The sequence below is a fragment of the Agelaius tricolor genome, unplaced genomic scaffold (assembly GCF_023055355.1).
Source record: "Agelaius tricolor isolate 1412-34295 unplaced genomic scaffold, bAgeTri1.0.p SCAF_3, whole genome shotgun sequence".
In the NCBI taxonomy this organism is placed as follows: domain Eukaryota; kingdom Metazoa; phylum Chordata; class Aves; order Passeriformes; family Icteridae; genus Agelaius; species Agelaius tricolor.
This window is the reverse complement of record NW_027269263.1, coordinates 35,223,065-35,241,496: the sequence shown is the minus strand read 5'-3', so window position 1 is coordinate 35,241,496 and position 18,432 is coordinate 35,223,065. Positions and strand designations below refer to the sequence as shown.

At 44.6% G+C, this 18,432-nt stretch overlaps 2 protein-coding genes across 2 annotated transcripts; one reads left to right on the top strand and one right to left on the bottom strand.

Annotated features, from left to right (window-relative positions):
* Positions 1-2,568: 2,568 nt before the first annotated feature.
* LRRC10 (leucine rich repeat containing 10) lies at positions 2,569-3,695 on the bottom strand. The gene has a single exon (XM_071424315.1). The coding sequence runs from the start codon at positions 3,693-3,695 to the stop codon at positions 2,859-2,861; it is 837 nt and encodes a 278-aa protein (XP_071280416.1). The 3' UTR covers positions 2,569-2,858.
* A 4,385-nt stretch (positions 3,696-8,080) lies between these two features.
* On the top strand, positions 8,081-18,345 carry LOC139588286 (cathepsin E-like). The gene is made up of 9 exons (XM_071423443.1): positions 8,081-8,362; positions 8,532-8,709; positions 11,304-11,421; positions 11,928-12,046; positions 12,509-12,708; positions 13,376-13,498; positions 14,428-14,572; positions 17,007-17,105; positions 17,191-18,345. Exons 1-9 carry the CDS (start codon positions 8,307-8,309, stop codon positions 17,368-17,370), a joined length of 1,218 nt encoding a protein of 405 aa, XP_071279544.1. The 5' UTR covers positions 8,081-8,306; the 3' UTR covers positions 17,371-18,345.
* Positions 18,346-18,432: the final 87 nt, after the last annotated feature.

The window sequence follows — 18,432 nt, the reverse complement described above, 5'->3', positions numbered from 1 at the left end:
CCCAAAGTTGTATTTCTTTGTGTAGAACCAGGAAAGGCAGATCCATGAGGAGAGCTGTGGTGTACAGCCTCAGGCCTCAGCTGCTTCAGGGAGTGACTAAGCCCTTGTGGCTTGCTGGTTCGTGTTGACCTGCTGTGTAAGTGTGAAAGGTGTATTCCAGTCCTGGCTGCAGAGGTTTTGAGTTGGTCCTAGAAACAGGCTCTGAAGTTAGATGGTATCTTTTTCTAGTGATACGAAGTATTACTCTTTTTTTTCATGATGGAAGAGAGTGAGTGGATGAGGAACCTCAATCAATGCCCAGAACTACAACTAAGTGATCTTACAGCTTTTTACACCACAAATTTTACATTCTGCTCAGGGGAGTTGAGAGGTGCAATAACCCATGGTTCTCTGAGCTTTATATAAGTCCAACCCGGCTAGTTTGAACCCTTAGCCCACACGGACCTGCATGGACTGAAGATAAAAGATGAGGAGCGCTCTTCCACCACGTGGGGACGAGTATCCTGTTTATTGGCTTGCGATGGGACACTGCCGGCCACAGCGACCACCCAGGCGGCAAAAGAGTCCAGTGGGGCTTTATCCCCCAGGGGAAAGGGGGCGGGGAAAGAGGACCGTGGCCAATGGGAGGCCATTGGGGAGGGGCAAGGGGAGGGGTATCCATGGGGCAGACCACCAGGGTGTAGAAAGGAGTGCATGGGGAGAAACCATGTGATGAGGAAGGGGGAATAGTCTACATGATATACCACACTCAGTACAGAATTCCCATTAGCCAGTGCAGAACAACTACTAAATAAACTATTTACTGCAATACAACAGAGAGCAACATTCTGGACTAAACAGTCTGAGTGTTGATCTATAAAGTATTGGGCTGACTTTACAAACACTTAAAATTGTGGACACTTAGCAAAAATAGGCCAGGCTCCGTAACATTCACTTCCTGCCCTCTCTGCCCCATGCCTTTTATGTCTGTTGAATCCTGTCTTCATATTCATTTTCCTATTCTATTAGTTGCTGCAAAGGCAACATGTTTCTTGACAGGGCAGGTTTCTTTGTGCCTAGGTTGGAAGGAGGCCTGTGATGCCTGCAGCAGTCTGCATGCAGACCTGTGAGGACTGTGAGCACAGACAAGCAGGGGCCCTTGTCTGTGTGGGGGCCCAGAATGGTGCCCACAGGCCTTGTGACCTTCTGGCCCTTGCAAGTGTACAAACACCAGGGCAAGTCTGCCAAAGCAGAAAGATTAAGCTGAAGTAAGCAAGTATGTGTGCAAAGGTTTTTCTCCCTTAGATTTCTTAAAATGAGATGCTTACAGAATCCTCCTGTTAACTCTTGACAGAGACTCTTCAGCTCTCCAGAAGTGACAGTGCTGTGTGGAGAGGGCTGAGTGAAACAGAGACCATTGATAAGCCAGTGAAAGCACGCTCTTCCCCATCCCCTCAGATAAATACAGTACCAGCTCAGTTCTGTGGAATATAAAATATTGACTTCAGATATTAAAATAGCACCCCTAACTCATGTCCTGCTTTTGTTTTTGTAGGAAGAAATTGTTGGAACAAGACTAGATAAAGAATTTGCTGTTAATTCCAAAGAAGGACTTTTTAACTTGGCAAGCTGCTAGTATGCTTTTATTTAATTTCACTAGGAGTGCATTACATGGGTGCCAGCCAGATGCAAATTTGGACTTCATTTTACAAGACAACAAGTGCTAGCAGAGTCTATATATTTCCAGATAATTTTTCAAGCATGTAGATGACATTAAACAGTCACGAACTGGCATGGAATCAAACCTTTTCTGGGAAGTCAACTGCTGCTTCTGCAGGCTGTGCTGGTGAGACAGACTCAAAGAGTGTGCCACCAAGGGCTTTCCATCCTTGTTAGAAAACCTGTCACCTAATTCAACCATGCTATGGAGTCTAAAGTTTGAAATGTCACTTTGAGCCAGATTTCTGTTACTCAATTAAAGCAAAGCTTAGGAAAAAAGTGCATTTTTAGGGGATGTGAACTGCTCCAAGTTGCAAGCTTGAGAAATACCCAGCTGAAATCATCTGAGTAAAGTTTGTCTCATCAAATTATGTGCAAGCTTATAGTGACAGCTCACAGGCCTGGATTTTATTCATGCAAGTTTACCTTTGCAGCTCTTGTGGCTTTTCCTTTTTAGTCAGACTTTGATTTTCTTCTTTGCTCCTGCATGAAAACTTGTCCTGTACAGCTGCCCTTAGAGGCAGTGTTGTCAGTAACAAAACCCAGCACCAAAGCCTACAGCTTTCCTCACCATCATTTGGATGCTGCTCAGCAGTATGAATTTTGCAGAAAGAAAGAGGAGAGCCCCCTGTACATATGTGCTGTTTCCTTGATCGTGCAGCCAGGACTCTGCTACCGCTTCCCGCTCAGCAGACAGGGAAAGGTATTGCTATGTTTCAGATAAAGTAATTTGAGACCAATGCTGCTTTAGAGCGGTGGGGATTACATTGAGCAGTGGCTTTCAGCTGAGCTGGGACACCTCAACAAGGTAGAAGGGAGAAGAGTGAGCCCATGGGTGAGGAGCAGCAAGTCCATATGTGCTCCATGCAATCCACCCATGGCAAACATCTAAACTGAGTCTTATCTCTATTGTGAACTCTGTGTGGTCCCAGCATGGGAGAGGGAAGAAGTCTGTTCTAGGGAGAGCGCTGGGTGCTGCAAAAAGACAGACAGGTGTCTGTACAAGAGTTTTGCTGTCACATTATCTCCAAGCTTGTGCATGTACTCCTAAGATTGCCATGCGGTGTGGTGCTCCCTGGACACCAGCAAGCAAGGGAGAGGTAGAGGTTGGGCAGCGGTGGGAGTGCGCTGCCACCTTGGCCAGAAGGGGCAGCTTAGCATCAGCAGGGCTCGGCGTCTGGCTCGGCCTTGGCGGCAGGAGGTAGCAATGGCTTCTCGTCCAGCGTGATATCTATCACCGCCCCCGATCGCTTGCGGGGCTCGGGGGTCTCCTCTGACCATCTGCCCACCCTGCGCACCCCTTTGGCCACTTTGGGCGCATTCCTGCAGGGGTTGTGATCGTAGATCACCAGCTTCAGGCCAGGCAGGTGAGCAAGGCTGGGGAAGAAGCGGATGGAGTTGCGATCCACGTCGATCACCTCGAGGAAGGGCATGTCCAGGAGCACGGGCGGGAACTCGGAGAGCAGGTTCCCGGAGAGCCAGATGGTGCGCAGCTCCTGCAGGCCCTGCAGCTGCCGAGGGAGGCCGCGCAGGGCGTTGGAGCCCGCGTGCAGCGTCTTGAGCAGGCTGAGCTCGCACACCACCTCAGGCAGGTACTGCAGGCAGTTGGACTCGATCCACAGCGTCTTCAGGTTCTGCAGGAGTCGGAGCTCCAGGGGCAGGCTGCAGAGCTTGTTGTTGCCCAGGTAGAGGATGCACAGCTGCGTCAGTGTGCACACAACTAGAGGCAGTGCTTTGAAGTTGTTGAAGTCCAGTGCCAAGATCTGCAGGTTTTGCAGCTGCTCCAGCTCGGGAGGTAGATGGTTCAGGTTGTTGTCACTCAGGTACAGCTTAACCAATTCCCTAAAAGAGCAGATGTGCACAGGCAGCCGCCTCATCTGCCTGCCACTCAGATCGACCATTTTATCCACTGGCATCTCTTCTAGGTCTTCTAGGAGGTACTTCTGGCACTTGTTAGAGGGCACAAATGCAAGTATGGCTTTCAAACTGTTGCCCATCTCGAGATGGCTGGGACTGTGAGGGACAGGAGGCTGCCTTGGTCTCCTGCTGCACACTGGCTTGTTGGTAACTCGTTCTTCCCAATATAAGGCTCTGTTTACATGGCACCAGCCATTAATCTCAAGGGCTCTGAAATGCTTCTGATAACTGACTGAGTGTTTGGTGACGGGGATTATAGACAGGACGACTCAGGGCCCAGGTCTCCCTCTCTCACCCACACTCCCACATGCTTGCCCTCCCCCTGCAAGCATTCCTTCTTTCCTCCTCTTGCACACTGTAAATGTTCTCTGATTTTGCCCCAGACAAAATTAGGGTCACGCCAATGCCCCAGCCCCTCACTTCTTGCTGCAGCTGTGCTGTCTGTGTAGCCAATGCAGGCAGCAAGGATGGGCTTGGGAAAGTAAACACCACAGCAGACTGAAGTTTTAAGCTTAGATATTTAACTTCCATGAAACTTTAAGCAGAAATGTCGGATATAATCAAATTGTTGTTTAAAATACCTGTCAAGACTTGACTGACTTTCCGGATGAGTGGCACTTTCAGGGATGTATTTTGAAAGGCGCCAAATACATGGATTTCAGAGTGTAATTTGCCACCCCAGTACTTATCTTAAAGCTTTAACACAAATACTTGGCAAACTGCTATCTTGAGTGGTTCTACTGTTTATGTTCCTAATTTAATGGTATTTATTATAGCCTCTGGCACTCTTGATTGTGTAGGGCCTTTTTCATTACATTTTATTTCTTGTCTGTGCGGCCTTTTTCATTACATTGTTTTACTCCTTGTCTGAATCTCAATGTAATATGCTATCACAAATTGCCAAGGTTGTTCTCCCTCTGCTTTCCAACTGTGCTGCTGCAGTTCCTGTGTCTGTACCAAAACCTGTCAAGAAACTCCCATGGATTCCATCAAGATTTTCACTTGTTATGAGTGAAATAAGTCTGATTTTGAAAAGTTATGGCTATTTAGATGTGACAGTGTAAACTGTTCTAGTCACATCATGACCCATTTTGCTGTTCAGTTCTAATTTCTACATGGGAGCATTCCCATGTATAGGAACCTCTGCATAGTTTGACATCTTGAGCTGCTGCTATTTCAGGCTTTCCTGGGGACTTGTATTTGTCCCTACCCATGTCAGGGAGGTTGGAACTGCATGATCTTTAAGATTCCTTCCAATCCAACCCATTCTGTGGTTGTTCTGCCTGTGTGTTGGCCATAGCTCTGCCATGAGCTTTGGATGTGAAAGCTGGCAGAGTGTTTTAAGGGAAAATAGCCTTTTCACCACCTGGCTCTTTGCTTTGATATCTACAGCTCATTGCTGTAATTTCCCACACTTACCATATTTAGGGAGTACGCTTTCTTTGAACAATCTGCGATTGGTTTTGGGGTATTAGGTGCTATAGTACCAAAATCTGTGACTGCTGAGAGCCACACACTCTTGAAAAATGAAAGGCAGAGCAAGCAGAAAATTGAGGAACAGGCACCACTTAAGGTGGCCTCTGTCTGGATTTCTGGTCAAATCTAGTTATATAGAGCTCTCTACTATCACTTGCTTTCAAATGTAAAGCAGCTCTTAGCTAACAATTGGGTATAGGCTATAGGATGTTTATGAGCCTTTTCCCCACAAGATGAGTGGCTGTGCCATGCAGCAGTGATGCTATGAAATGTATGGAGGAGAACAATAGAGAGGGCACCTGGGGAGCAGTTCTACAACAGGACAGAGAGCAGTCAGTGCTGAGACCTGAGTGCCATAAAATCAGTTTTAGATGGAGAAGCTGGGCAGGGCATCAAGCCTGGAGAACAAAGATGATGGCACAGTCATCCGTGGTGGTGCTGTGGAATAGAGGGCCTGAAAGTTCCCTCTCTGATGGTGGGATGTGCTGTGCATGGCATCCCAGAAGCAAGAAGCCAGTTTGCACTGCATGAGAATCTCCTTTTAGACACTTCTTTACTCCTTTGATGCTCTGTGGCCTGTCAGAGGACCACTGTGGGGAATTTGTCAGCAGATTGTTGTATTTGTTTTCATTTCTAAACAGCCATGGCACCTTTTGAAGGCGAACATCCCTCCCCTTAAGGCACTATAGACTAAAGGTGTGGAAAACCAAATGCATTTGGCATAATTAATAATGAATAGACATCCACAGCAAAGCCTTGTCTTGTTGACAAATTTTTTTCAGACAACCTACTAATGATAACAACACAAGAGGATAGCTAAGAATATATCAATGGTATAGTTTAGGCATATTTTTTCTCAATAATCCATATGTAGACAAATAACTTAGCAAAGTACTAAGTCTGCAGATATGGATATGGATTTTTTTTTCTACTTGAATTATTTCTCCTTAATGGAACTTTTAAGCTGCAGATAACTATTTCTTAGGGATCCTCTGCACTGTAGTTTAATCATTATTCCAGCTTATCAAAAAAGGTCACAATGACCTTTTGTTTCTGCATTTTGTACCTCTGTTAGCTAAATTAATGTCTGCTTGGAACATAGAGTGAGATCAGAGAATTTGGGAAAGAATAACCTCTGTGTGCGGATTAATGAAGGACTACACTTGCAGTAAAATGAACAATCGTGTTCTTTCTGAGAATCAGCCACTCAGTGGAGGCACTAAGGCAAAGGCAGTCCTCACAGTAGACCCAGGCGGTGTTTTGAAAGCTTCATGTCTTCAAAGTCACCGTGGTGCCCTCCAACAGGAACATTATCGACTTCCCAGAAGCATTTGCAGCATTTGAGGAAAAGTTCAAGTGATAAAGGCACTCGGCACAGACATTGTCTTGCTCTTGTCAAAGCAGCGCTGCCCTACCCAAGGGCATGACATCTGCTCTGCTGTGCATCAAGTGACAGGTGGGGGCTCCTTGAGAAATGCCTTTTCTTTCTAGATTTCACAAATCTTTGCTCACCATTCCCATTTCCAGCACCCAGCTCTTGCACCTCAGTGGCTGGGATGACTCTGGGGCAGAAAATGTGATCATTTGCTGTAAAACTTGTTTAAAACCTCTGAGTTCAGGAGAAATGGGGAATATTACTCAGAGATAGATAATTGAAAAAAATTAGAATAAAATAGAAATCAACAGAAAAGATGCATTTTTGAGATTCTATTATTTTTTGAAACAAGATATTATAATAGAGATGCTGGTGCTTTTTCAGTTCCAAAGCTCTGCCTGCAGCTGTGTGATGACCAGGCTCAGCCTTTGCTGTGATTTTTTAGTCCTTACAATTTTGGAGGTATGTTGGAAAAAGCAAACTGTATTTCAAAATCTGGGGCAACTAATAAATAGAGCTCTAAACTTATTGATTTTAAGGCTCTCATACCCATACTCAATCAGTCTGACATAGCAAGGGAAATGACTTAAAGGAGCAAATGTTTTTTGTTTCCTTTGTATTTATTTGAAGTCTGTGATGGGCATTTAGACCCCTTCTTGGCTCACAAATGCTGTGTGATTGGGTTTTTCTGCTGTTTTTTCTTGACATTGCTGCTGGAGCAGAAGATGACAACTGCTGCCTCCTCTGTGTCCTTTGACATTCACTCCTTGCTGCGCTGTTGCACATCTGCTCTCTTTTGAGAGAATTCCTTAGTTCCAGTTCACCTTTGCATAGTGAACAGTTTATTTTAAATACATGGTGTGTTGTGAAGAAAAAAAAGTGGTTTCTCTTTTCCCAGCATCCTACCATAGCCTTTTGAACAAAAATGGCTGATTATTCAAAGTTAGCTTTAGTATATGCTAGGCTGTATATGTGGTTGCTTAGTGCTCTTTCTTCTGCAGAGGAAAGATTCAAAAAGTCTTGCAAGTAAACTGCAGACTCAGTGCTCTGCTTCCTCCTGGGCAGCTGACAGGCTGGGGGTTATGCTCTGCCAAATCAGCCTCTTTTTGACACCATTATTTCTCTGCAGGCTAGACTTGAACCCACCTGCAGGAGTGGGAGCCACTAACCCCAGGAAACTTGCCCGAAAATAAATCCAAGAGAGCTCTTCGAAATGTCTTGCTGAAATGTGTGCAAAATTATTGCTGGTTTTTACTGTATGTTGCAGTATTGTACTGTTGTGTTTTTTACTTTGAAGATCCATTTTATGGCATGGCAGTCACATTTATGTTTAGACTGGAACTCTCTCACAGATCAGGAATTAAACTTCAGCTGTTAGGAGGTGACTTGTCACAAGCCCACCAAATGTCTTCTCAGCCCTGCTGAAATGTCTCCTGCAGAAGGGAAATGGATGTATATTATGTCCTCTTTCTCTGCATTGAGCACTTCTGAGCAACATCTCACTAAAGCAAGCTTGAAAAGCAGTAAGTGCTTGGACAGCTTCCTCTTTCTCATTCTAGAAGGAGCCAAGCTCAACTCATGAATTATATTTATGTAAAAGACATTAAGGATTGTTGGTTAAATGTCCGTTTGGTCTAGACTGTGCCCTGGTTATCTGAGTAGCTCCACTGGACACCACTATTTGCACAAACCAGTCTGAGGGTAAATTAATCAGTTTTCTGCCAAAGCACTGACCTCCTGCGATTGATTGACCTGGCGAGCAGCCCTCAGCTGACAGCAGGCCATAAAAAAGGGACTTGTGAGCAAAGGAGTGTCATTAGACTCTGAACCTCTTGGAGCCATGAGGGCAATACTGTTGGCAGTGGTTTACATCCCGCTCATCGTGGCTGTGGAACGGTAAGAAAACTCCTCTGCCTTCACTGGCACACAGCTGGCTTCATGGGTGACCTGTGCTTGTTTCTACTTGAGGTCTCAAAAAAGAAACCTTTTTTTTAAATAGATGGAATATATGACAGTTCTAGAAAGGACGATCAGGTTTTTTTGTGTGTTTATTTTATTTGCATAGAATCCCTTTGATTCGATTCAAATCTATCAAGAAACAGCTGAAGGAAAAGGGAGAATTAGAGGAATTTTGGAGGAATCACCACCCTGATGTTTTTGCCCGGAGGTATCTGCATTGTTTCCCAGCAGATATTGCTTTATCAGTAGGAACTGCTTCAGAAAGGCTGTATGATTACATGAATGTAAGTACAGTTTTGGTAATGCAATCATTAGGACTCATCATTCTACTGGAGGCAGGGTTCTTTTCCCAGCACATTTCAAATCTAGTCTGTCAATGAAATTTTAGAGCTTGTGGTGTCTTGTTGCTTTATGCTATAAATATTAGATCATAAAAAAACAGGTTGCAATCTGCAAAATAAAGCATGTCTAGATCTAGGATAGCATGGGACCTGAGTAGAAAGCTGATGTAGAGTAGCAGTGGTAGTCCTGTGACAAGTTTTACTTTTGTACAGATCTGTAGTGGACTTGGTTGGGTCCCCAGAGAAATATGGGAGGTTTGCCTGTATCAGTCTTGGCAAACTACAGGGTTTTTCACAGCAGAATCTGATTGCTTCATTTAGTCATGTTCTATTTACCAGACTCTTGGATGCTTCTGTGGTTTAAAAAAATCCCTCAAATCTCATTTATTTGATCAGGTGGAATCACAAATCAGTGATGATAAAGACTTAAGTAGAGTTTTTTATTTTTCTGCTTTTATCTCTGGAGTTTAATATGTATTAAATATTGGAGACTGACCTGGGCGGATTTACCATCTAAACTGAAAAAGGAAAATATATTAATTTCTCTGGATCTCAGACAGGCAAGTCAGCACGTCTACCATTTTGTAAGCTGTCTTTCCTGGTTTTGGAATTTTGTCCATTTGGATGGTCTCTGTTTTCTGTTTTATTTGGTTTTTCTGCTATGCTTATCTGAAGGGAAACTAAGCTGCAGAAATGTTGTGAAGTCTTCACCTGAACAGGAAATGGGATCGAAGGGAAGGCCAAATTCATTCAGCAAGAACTTACTGACACTTGAGGGCCATAAAGAAATAAGTATGGGAAGAAGAACAAAGGACACTGAAACACTTCAACCTGCTCTAAAGCTTATTTCAAAGAGGGATAAATGAAAATCTCAAAACAACAAAGCAAAATCCACTTCCCCAGCATATTCAGGTAGCACCAGGAACGATTTTATTGCAGTGTGTATGTGGGGTTTCTGGTTGTATGTGTTTTAGTTTTGTTTTTGTTTTTTTTTAATGAACATCACTTAGGTTTGTTTAACGCAGGAAGAAATAGAATCCTACTGTATAGTTGGATATTCTCTTAAATGGCATGCTTGCTTGCCCTTTCAAGATTGTCTCATTCAGACTGCTTATTCTGGGGTCAGAAACGTCAGTTTATTAATTAACAAGTGTGCACTTGAAGTACATATTCAAATACTTGTATTGCTGAAAAAAGTTTGGCACTAGCTATTGCTCTTCTATCTGTGGTTGAATTCCAGAAATACCTCTTCCTAAAAATAGGTCTCTTAATGCTGAAATGCTCTTCCAGGGCCAGATAGGAGCACTCAGACACTTGTATTCGGGATGTGGATAAGCACTTCACTCCAGCATTCACGTGTTCACAGATTATCTCAGTCTCAATTGGTATCCAGCGATGGTCAGTGGTTTCTTCATCTGCTGGATGAACTTTGTCCAGTACATCAGGAACAGTTTGTGCAACACAATAGTTTTTGACTTGCTAGAATAGCCGCTAATTACAAGGAAAAAGGGCAGCCACATAAGACAGTGTTTGTGCCCCTGGTCAGAGCCCTCTGAAGCTGGCAGTGGCAGGCCGTCCTGACTTTGCAACACTGTTTTCTTATTGACATCAGCAAGGAACAGCCTGAAAGTCTGTGTGCTCATGTGAGAGTTTCATCTTGAGGGTGACCTTGTCACCTCTGAAGCCAGTGCAAGAGGGTTTGCTGACTCCATAGGGAACCCAGCTGAATATTTGCTTAAAAGGCTTTACAAATGCCACACGTTTTTCATTCAGCTGCAGTAAAACCTGCTGCTCAAAGCCACTTGGTAGACGTCGTATGATTATTCCTCTACATTTCTATCTACTGATGAGGATCTTACTCTTCCAGTATACTAATTACAATTGACTTCCAATCCTTAGAATCTGCTTTAAACCCAGAGAACAGTAATAAACATAATCCTATTCATACTGGCCCTATCACTAACCCTAAGCATCCTCTTAACTGCACTAAACTTTTGACTCGCCCAAATAACCCCCGACTCAGAAAAACTATCCCCATACGAATGCAGATTCTACCCCTAGGATCTGCCAGGATTTTGTCACAGTCTGAGGGGATGTTTAGTGGTTGTTTAATCCTGTTTCGTGGAGGAAGGTGAGATGGACGAGTGTGAGGCCTGCGATGGTGAATGGGAGGAGGAAGTGAAGGGCAAAGAATCGAGTTAGTGTGGGGTTATCAACAGAGAATCCACCTCAGGCTCATTCGACTGGTGTTTGTCCAGTGTAGGGGATTGCTGAGAATAGGTTTGTGGTTACTGTAGCTCCTCAGAATGACATTTGGCCTCATGGTAGGACATATCGTACGAAGGCGGTTGCGGTGAGGGCTAAGAGGAGAATGCCTCCGTCACGCTCCAGACACGCTCGGTGTGCCGTGCCTTCCCGTTCAGATGCAATTGCACAGAAGGCCCTGAGGGAGCGCTGTGGGATGCTCCCGGTCTCGGCTCTTCCTCAGAGCAGCCGGCTGGCGGCTGCCGGGGCTGAGGGCCTCATTCCTCCCGCAGGCTCAGTACTACGGGGTGGTGAGCGTGGGGACACCACCACAGAGCTTCACCGTCGTCTTCGACACCGGCTCCTCCAACTTTTGGGTCCCGTCCGCCTACTGCATCAGCGAGGCCTGCCGTAAGAAATGGTGCTCTCCCTGGTACTTCTCTTGGCTTGGCTGCAGAGACCTTGCCCAGTTCTCCTTTCCCAAATGCTTGCCTGCAGCTGGGATCTGCAAGGAGAGGGTTTGGAGCATCCCTCAGGGCTGCTCTCCTCTCCCCAGTTTGCTCCTCTGTCCCTCATGGCACTCTGCAGCCAGGGCAGGCAACGGCTGCAACTGCCCAGAGTCCCTCTGCACCCACCATGAGGTAAAAGGTGTGAAAATAGACCTGGGAGATCTGCCAACAAAGGTGGAAATGCCCATTTCTGTTCTAATTTTTCTCTAAAATGCAAAATTACCTCTCAGGTACAGAAAAACTGGGATGTCTGCAGGGGAACTGAGATGCCTGCAGTACTTCTTCAACACTTTTCTCTTGAGAGAAGCAAAAATCTCGTTTTCCTACATCTCATCTTGTTCTGCATTGGGGAGTGGGTGGGTTGCCAGGACCTCCCCTCAGTGTAGGTGTCATATTTTTTTTGTGTAGGGGTGCACCAGAAATTTAAGTCCTTCAAGTCAGATTCATATGAGCATGGAGGGGAAGCCTTCTCCCTGCAGTATGGCTCAGGACAGCTTCTGGGCATTGCTGGCAAAGACACACTGCAGGTGAGTGTCCCCCAGAAATGGCTGTCAGCCTCCAGATCAGCTGTTTGCAGGGCACTTCAGTTTCCTTGCCCTGGAAAACCTTTCCTGGTTTAGGCAAGGGCAGGGTGAGGTCCCACCAAGCTGAGAGGTGTGGGTTCTGCTTCAGCTTTGGACTACCAGCACAAATGCATCACATTTTATTTTTCATTTCTACTTGTCTTCTTGGATCCTCTTCTGGGCTAATGAAGAAGCAGCCACATAATTAAGGCATTCTAAGGAATCAGTGCTGCCTACCTGCCAAATGGGCGCGTGCTATGTTGATGCAAGTCACACAAAGATAGCCAGGTTTTATAAATTGAATGAATGCATTGATATGGATCAGAAATATGGCTAATTTCTTGTTATTGGTAGTGTCATTACTTTCAGTTCTGGTTGTTCTTTGCTTGGTTGATGGTGGTTGTCTCTTTTTTTTTTACCAAACAGATAAGTAACATCTCCATCAAGGGACAGGACTTTGGCGAGTCAGTGTTTGAGCCAGGAACAACTTTTGTCCTTGCGCACTTTGATGGTGTACTGGGCTTAGGCTACCCCTCCTTAGCAGTGGGCAATGCTCTGCCTGTGTTTGACAGCATCATGAACCAGCAGCTGGTAGAGGAGCCAGTCTTCTCTTTCTATCTGAAAAGGTCTGTCTTTAAAATAACACTGCTATAAAAGAAGTAAATCTATTTTAACTGTTGATAGAAACAGCTGTGCATCTGTATAAAGCTTCAACCCTAGAAAGACATTCCCCCCATTTTTTTGATTCTTTGTGTTGTTTCTTTGTTTTCAATTTGACATTGAAAATTATAGCATGAAAAGAAAAAAAAATGTTATGGAGAGGACCATGAGTTTTTGGACAGAGATTTATTCTTGTTGGAGCGGGTCATAAATAAAAGAAAAGTTCCCAGCTCAGACTCACCATGTCAGTTGCCAGAGGTTTCCCTCTGGCCCATGCGGACGAGCAGAAGTGCTGTGCTACACCCAAATAGCCACATTTCAGAAAAATACTGGTCCCTAATCTGGACCCAGCTGCAACTCCACCTATTTCTTTAGTGTTTCCTCTGAGCTGAGAGTAGCAACTGGCTCAGCTTGCTCCCCATGCCTACCTTGGTGTCAACATTAAGTCTTCTCAGAGGTTGTTTGGAGAGTATGAGTTGGAACACATACAGTGATAATTTAGTAGTAATCCCTTTCAGCCATCCATATCTGAATTAAGAAAGGGCTGTGATTTGACTTTTGCTTTTTAAGTGTAATCTCATTGTGCATACTGGCACACTCCCATGCCTGTGTTAACCTGTTTTCTGCTTTCAGAGGAGACGACACCGAGAACGGCGGTGAGTTGATTCTGGGGGGAATAGACCATTCTCTCTACAAAGGTTCAATCCACTGGGTCCCAGTCACTGAGAAAAGCTACTGGCAAATACACATGAACAAGTATGTATGTATGTATGTATGTATGTATGTTTAAAAAACCTGGTGAAATTCACCTCCCTAGCTAAACCCCCAGAGAAAGAAACACCTGGTGGCACAGGAGCAGGAGGGCTCAGCTGCAGTATTCTAGCCCCTCAAAGAGGGGTTCACCAGGATGAGATTGGGATTTGTTAGTTCTGTAAATCCGCTGTGACCTGGGTGGCTGGTATCTGGGAGAGCATGTTAGTATGTTTTAATATGATACACCAGTGGTCAAGATGAGTCTTGGTGGACTGTTCCGTTAAGAGGTTAAGGCACCCAGGAATAGAATCCAGCTCTGGGTCCTGCTTTCATCTGTCCTGCTAACTTTGGTCAAAGTAGCCTGTGTTCCTTTGTCCCACCTCTAGCACTCTGCCTAAATTGATGAGAACACATACCTGGGGGTGAGGATGAATTCATCAGCAGGAAGCACATGATTAGAGTTGTAGGAGTCTCAAGAGAGAAAAGTGGGTCCACAGATATTCTTGTCTTTAGCAAAGCTTGGCAGCTAGTTTTAATCATAGAAACACAGAATCATTAGGATTGGAAAAGATCTTTAAGATCATTGAGTACAACTGTCAATCCAGCACCACTACCAAGTACATCACTAAACCATGTCCTCCAGAGCCACATTCACACATCTTTTGAACACTTCCAAAGATGGTGACCCTACCTCTTCCCTGGGCAGCCTGTTCCAACACTTCACAACGCTTTCTGTGAAGAAATTTTTCCTAATATCAAGTCTAAATCTACCATGGTGCAACTTGAGGCCATTTCCTCTTGTCCTGTCACTTGTTCTCTGGGATTAACTTCAGTCAGTACTCTGATGCTTTAGCTGGCAATAATACAGTGTTTCAGTCACAGTGTATATGCCATTTGCTTAAAGCTGCTTTTTTTTCTTTTTTCATTTGCAGTATAAAGATCCAGGGCCGGGTGGCATTTTGCTCCCATGGCTGCGAAGCCATCGTTGACTCGGGCACTTCTCTTATCACCGGCCCCTCTTCACAAATCAGGCGATTGCAGGCATATATTGGGGCAAGCCCATCAAATACTGGAGAGGTAAAAACTGTGCAGCCAGAAAACAGCTAGAGAGGAAGAGAAACTGGTATATGATCCAAAGGGTTGAAAAATAACAGAAATGATGGCTTAGACAGGTGCCAGTGAAAGCCTTGTTTCCAGGACAGCACTGAGCTCTGAGCCAAGCTGCTTTTAACCTATATGCCTTGTCCCAGTCCTTTTCCTAAATGTTCACTTCATCTTCTATACTGGTGTGTAAGGAAATAATGGGAACTGAGGAATGGATCTGTACTCTGCATGAGAGATAATTTTCTTTTGGAAGCTCAGAGTCTTTTTGAGTCCCCAGCTCTAGCTGTTGGCTCTCCCAAGCCAGGAGGGATTTGGTGCTGATGGCCAGCCATGTCAGGAATGGTATTTTAATGACAGCCCCACAGTGGCTTCACTGACAGGGCCCCTCACTGTCAGCAGTTGGTGTCATGCCAGAGCTCCTGGGAGGGATGCACATCAGTGTCACTCACAATGCTGGCTATTTGCAGGGTACAGGACAAAGCTTGCTGGCTCTTACTCTTCATCATGAACCTTACCCCACTGACCCTTTCCTGGTTTTCCTTTCTTGCCTGCTGCTGCCTCCTGCATCTCCCTTGCTGACACTCCTCTCCACTCCTTCCTGTCCTGCCTCCAGGGAAAGAGCAGTTTATTTTACACCCAGTTTATTTTACCATGCCTATTGCTGGCCCTTGGCTGACTCCCACAGACTCCCACAGGTCACCAGCACATTGCCACAGCTCCAGTGCTCAAGCAAAGCTGAGTTTTTGTTAACTTTGTTAACAAACCCTGTGTGGCTTTTGTTAACTTTGCATTTCACAGAATTTTCTGAATTGGAAGGGACCCACGAGGATCATCAAGTCCATCTCTCAGGAATGGCCTGTACAGGGATGAAACCCATGGCCCTGGTGTTATTAGCACCATGTTATAACCAACTGAGCAAATCTCAGTTTGTCTTGATCCTGACCCAAAGCTACTCTTGGAAGAAAATTAAGAGTATTGCAAGTGCCCAGTGCACTGGACATAGAGCAGACTAAAGTGGACTCTTAATTCACTTTCATTTTTAAGAGGAGGACTTGCAGTGACCTCTGTGTAGCTCCTGAGGCTCCCGATTCTTTCTCAGTCGAACCTTTAATCTTGTTTTTGTTCAACTTTTTAGATACATGCCAAAGAGTATGCTCTGATAACAAGTTGATTTTATAACAGTTCATGCTAATGAACACAGATAAAATATGTATTTCCAATGTACTTATACTAGCCTAATACAAACAAGGAATGGGTCATTGCTGTGTAGGTTCATATATACACCAGTGCTGACCTAAGAACATTCATCTGGTATCTCAGATTTCACAAAAAAGCATCCTGAAAATAGGAGTTTCTGTGACAGATTTTTAGCAATCACAGACAGACTGCATATATTGACTCAAATTTATCCCAGTAAAAGTGAGTGCATCCATCCTGGGTTTTACCAGAACTTCTACCTCTTTTCAGCAAGGATTGATTTGTTCTGGATGTACTATTCTGTAATAGCTATGTAAAAGAATTATGTCTTGCTTCTTGTATCCTATAAATCATTTTACTGGCTTTTTGTACCCTTGTCCCATGATTTGTTTTGTTCTAATGGTATGACACTTGGTAAGTGTGCACAAGATGTAGGGTTATGTTTTCATAAAATAGATTGAAAAACAGCAAAAAGCAGATTTTTCCTTCTAAGAAGCCTCTAAAAAATGACTTAAAACACTACAGTTTACAGCAAAGGTTCCTCTGGGACTTGGAGTATTCTATAGTTTTGTTTCCCACACCATTTTTTTAATGAAATAACTAGAAAGGCCAGGAAATTATCTTCTCCGTTACTGTAACTGAATATGTTACTTATGTACATTAATGATCATGCCAGAGTTTAGTCCTTCTACTCTTTAAATCCCACTGCAGGGCAAAGTATAAGCACAAAGTGCTGTGTTCCTCACTATCTTTTTTTCCCCCTAAAGTGATGCTATATGGGAGGACCTGGGGTGAACTGCACCCATAGGGTGCTCCCTCTGTGGCTTGAGCAGCTCCCTCTGCCCTGTCAAGGCCAGAGCATTGGAGAACTTTTGCTCAGCAGACCTTGCTGATGTAGGCTGGCTGGGGCTCACACGCTTAGTTTTGCCTTTGAGTTGCACAGGGAGGATATCAGAGCCCCTTCACCTCCTTTCTCTTGGGACTTGCAAGGATTTTCATCAGCCCAGGGTCTCTAGGGTGCAGTGGTCTGGGCTGCTGGGCTGGTTTGACCGAGTACACGAAAGCTGGAGGGCACTGTTAGGCTGTAAGCCAGCCTAATGCTGTTTCTCTGTAGTAAATTCACTATGACCTACTCCAAAAGCCTTGAATCCAAGAGCAGTACTTGAAGAAAGACAAAGCAATCCCATCTCAGTCCGTGCATTGTTTCCAGTTTCTCGTAGACTGCAGAAGACTGTCGAGCTTGCCTCACATAAGCTTCACGATCGGACACCACGAGTACAGGCTGGCAGCAGAGCACTACATCATAAAGGTGAGTGTCAGCAGTTTCCCTGCTCCTCTCTCCCTGAGCTGGGCATGGAGCAGGCTGCTGCAGGCACATGTGCTTTCCCTTCCAGGAGTCTATTGATGACCAAACCTTCTGCATGAGTGGCTTTCAGTCTCTCGACATCCCCACTCGCACGGGCTCACTCTGGATTTTAGGAGATGTCTTCATGTCTGCATTTTACTGTATTTTTGACCGTGGGAATGACAGAGTTGGATTTGCAAAAGCTGTTCACAGAAAGGATTACTACTGAGCTGTAATAGCATTTATTCTGTCTTAAGTTAATGTAGTGATCTTCAACACATGTGTGAAGAAGAGCTTTTACTGCAACTCTGGACCTAAATGCACATTGTGTTGTTCCTCTCTAAGTTTTAAGGACTTTGCAGTGATCCTTGTCCCAGATGATATAGTGTGGTTAAATATCTATATGTTTACATCGGTGAAACAATTTTTCCTGAGTAACTCATGAACACTACAGCTCTCAGGATAAAGCAGCAGAGCTGGTCAGCATTCAGATTTGCAAAAGATCAGGAAGAATAAAAATGCTGAACTGTGCCAGGCTGAAAAGACAGCAGCTGTGTATGGGGAAAACTAATCCTAATCGTGCCTGGTCTGGCTACCTTTTTTTCTTCTTGTGTGCTAGTTTCCACCTCATTTCCTACATTGGAATTGGGTTTGGGTTTTGTTCAACTTAATTTCCTGAGTGCCATGGAAATTCTCTTTAAATTAGCTTGCTCCAACCAGCTTATATAAAAGGGAATTTGACTGATGCCTGTGTGGTATCACCACTAATTTCAACTACTGTTCCTTGCACAATTTCCTGCTCCTTACGCCACCTCTCAGACCTGCTTTTTCCCTGGGATTCATAATACCTTGATAATTCTCCTTTTTTGGGTCTCGGCATTTGATGTCTGTGCCTTAGGTCAGATGCTGCATTTAGTGCCTGACTCCTCTCCCCCTGGGCAGTGTGAGCAGCCGGAGCAGCATCCATTCATATTAGAAACCCAGAGTGCAGCCCGTGCAAAGGGATACCAGTGTTCCTTCCCCTCAGATGAGTTATGGGACCCACTCACCAGCACTACACATCTACTGCCCCTTGCTCAGCCACTTCTTGTCAGCAGTGGCAGGAGTTTCAGATGGAACAGCCACAGGTAGCTGCGCTGATTTGGCAAAAGATTCACCTAAATTCTACCCAATGGGTTATTTGTTTGGATTGCTAAAGCTGATACTGCCCCCATACACATGAATAAAACTTGACCAAACAAAATCTGCTTTACCTTAGTGCTGTTACAGTTACATTTTATGTTTCTTTACA

Bases quoted from the DNA above. Each gene is read 5' to 3' on its own strand.
- LRRC10 (XM_071424315.1), bottom strand. From the start codon at position 3,695: ATGGGCAACAGTTTGAAAGCCATACTTGCATTTGTGCCCTCTAACAAG.
- LOC139588286 (XM_071423443.1), top strand. From the start codon at position 8,307: ATGAGGGCAATACTGTTGGCAGTGGTTTACATCCCGCTCATCGTGGCT. The intron at 12,047-12,508 runs GTGAGTGTCCCC...TTTACCAAACAG, and splicing joins CTGGCAAAGACACACTGCAG to ATAAGTAACATCTCCATCAA. The intron at 17,106-17,190 runs GTGAGTGTCAGC...TTTCCCTTCCAG, and splicing joins CAGAGCACTACATCATAAAG to GAGTCTATTGATGACCAAAC.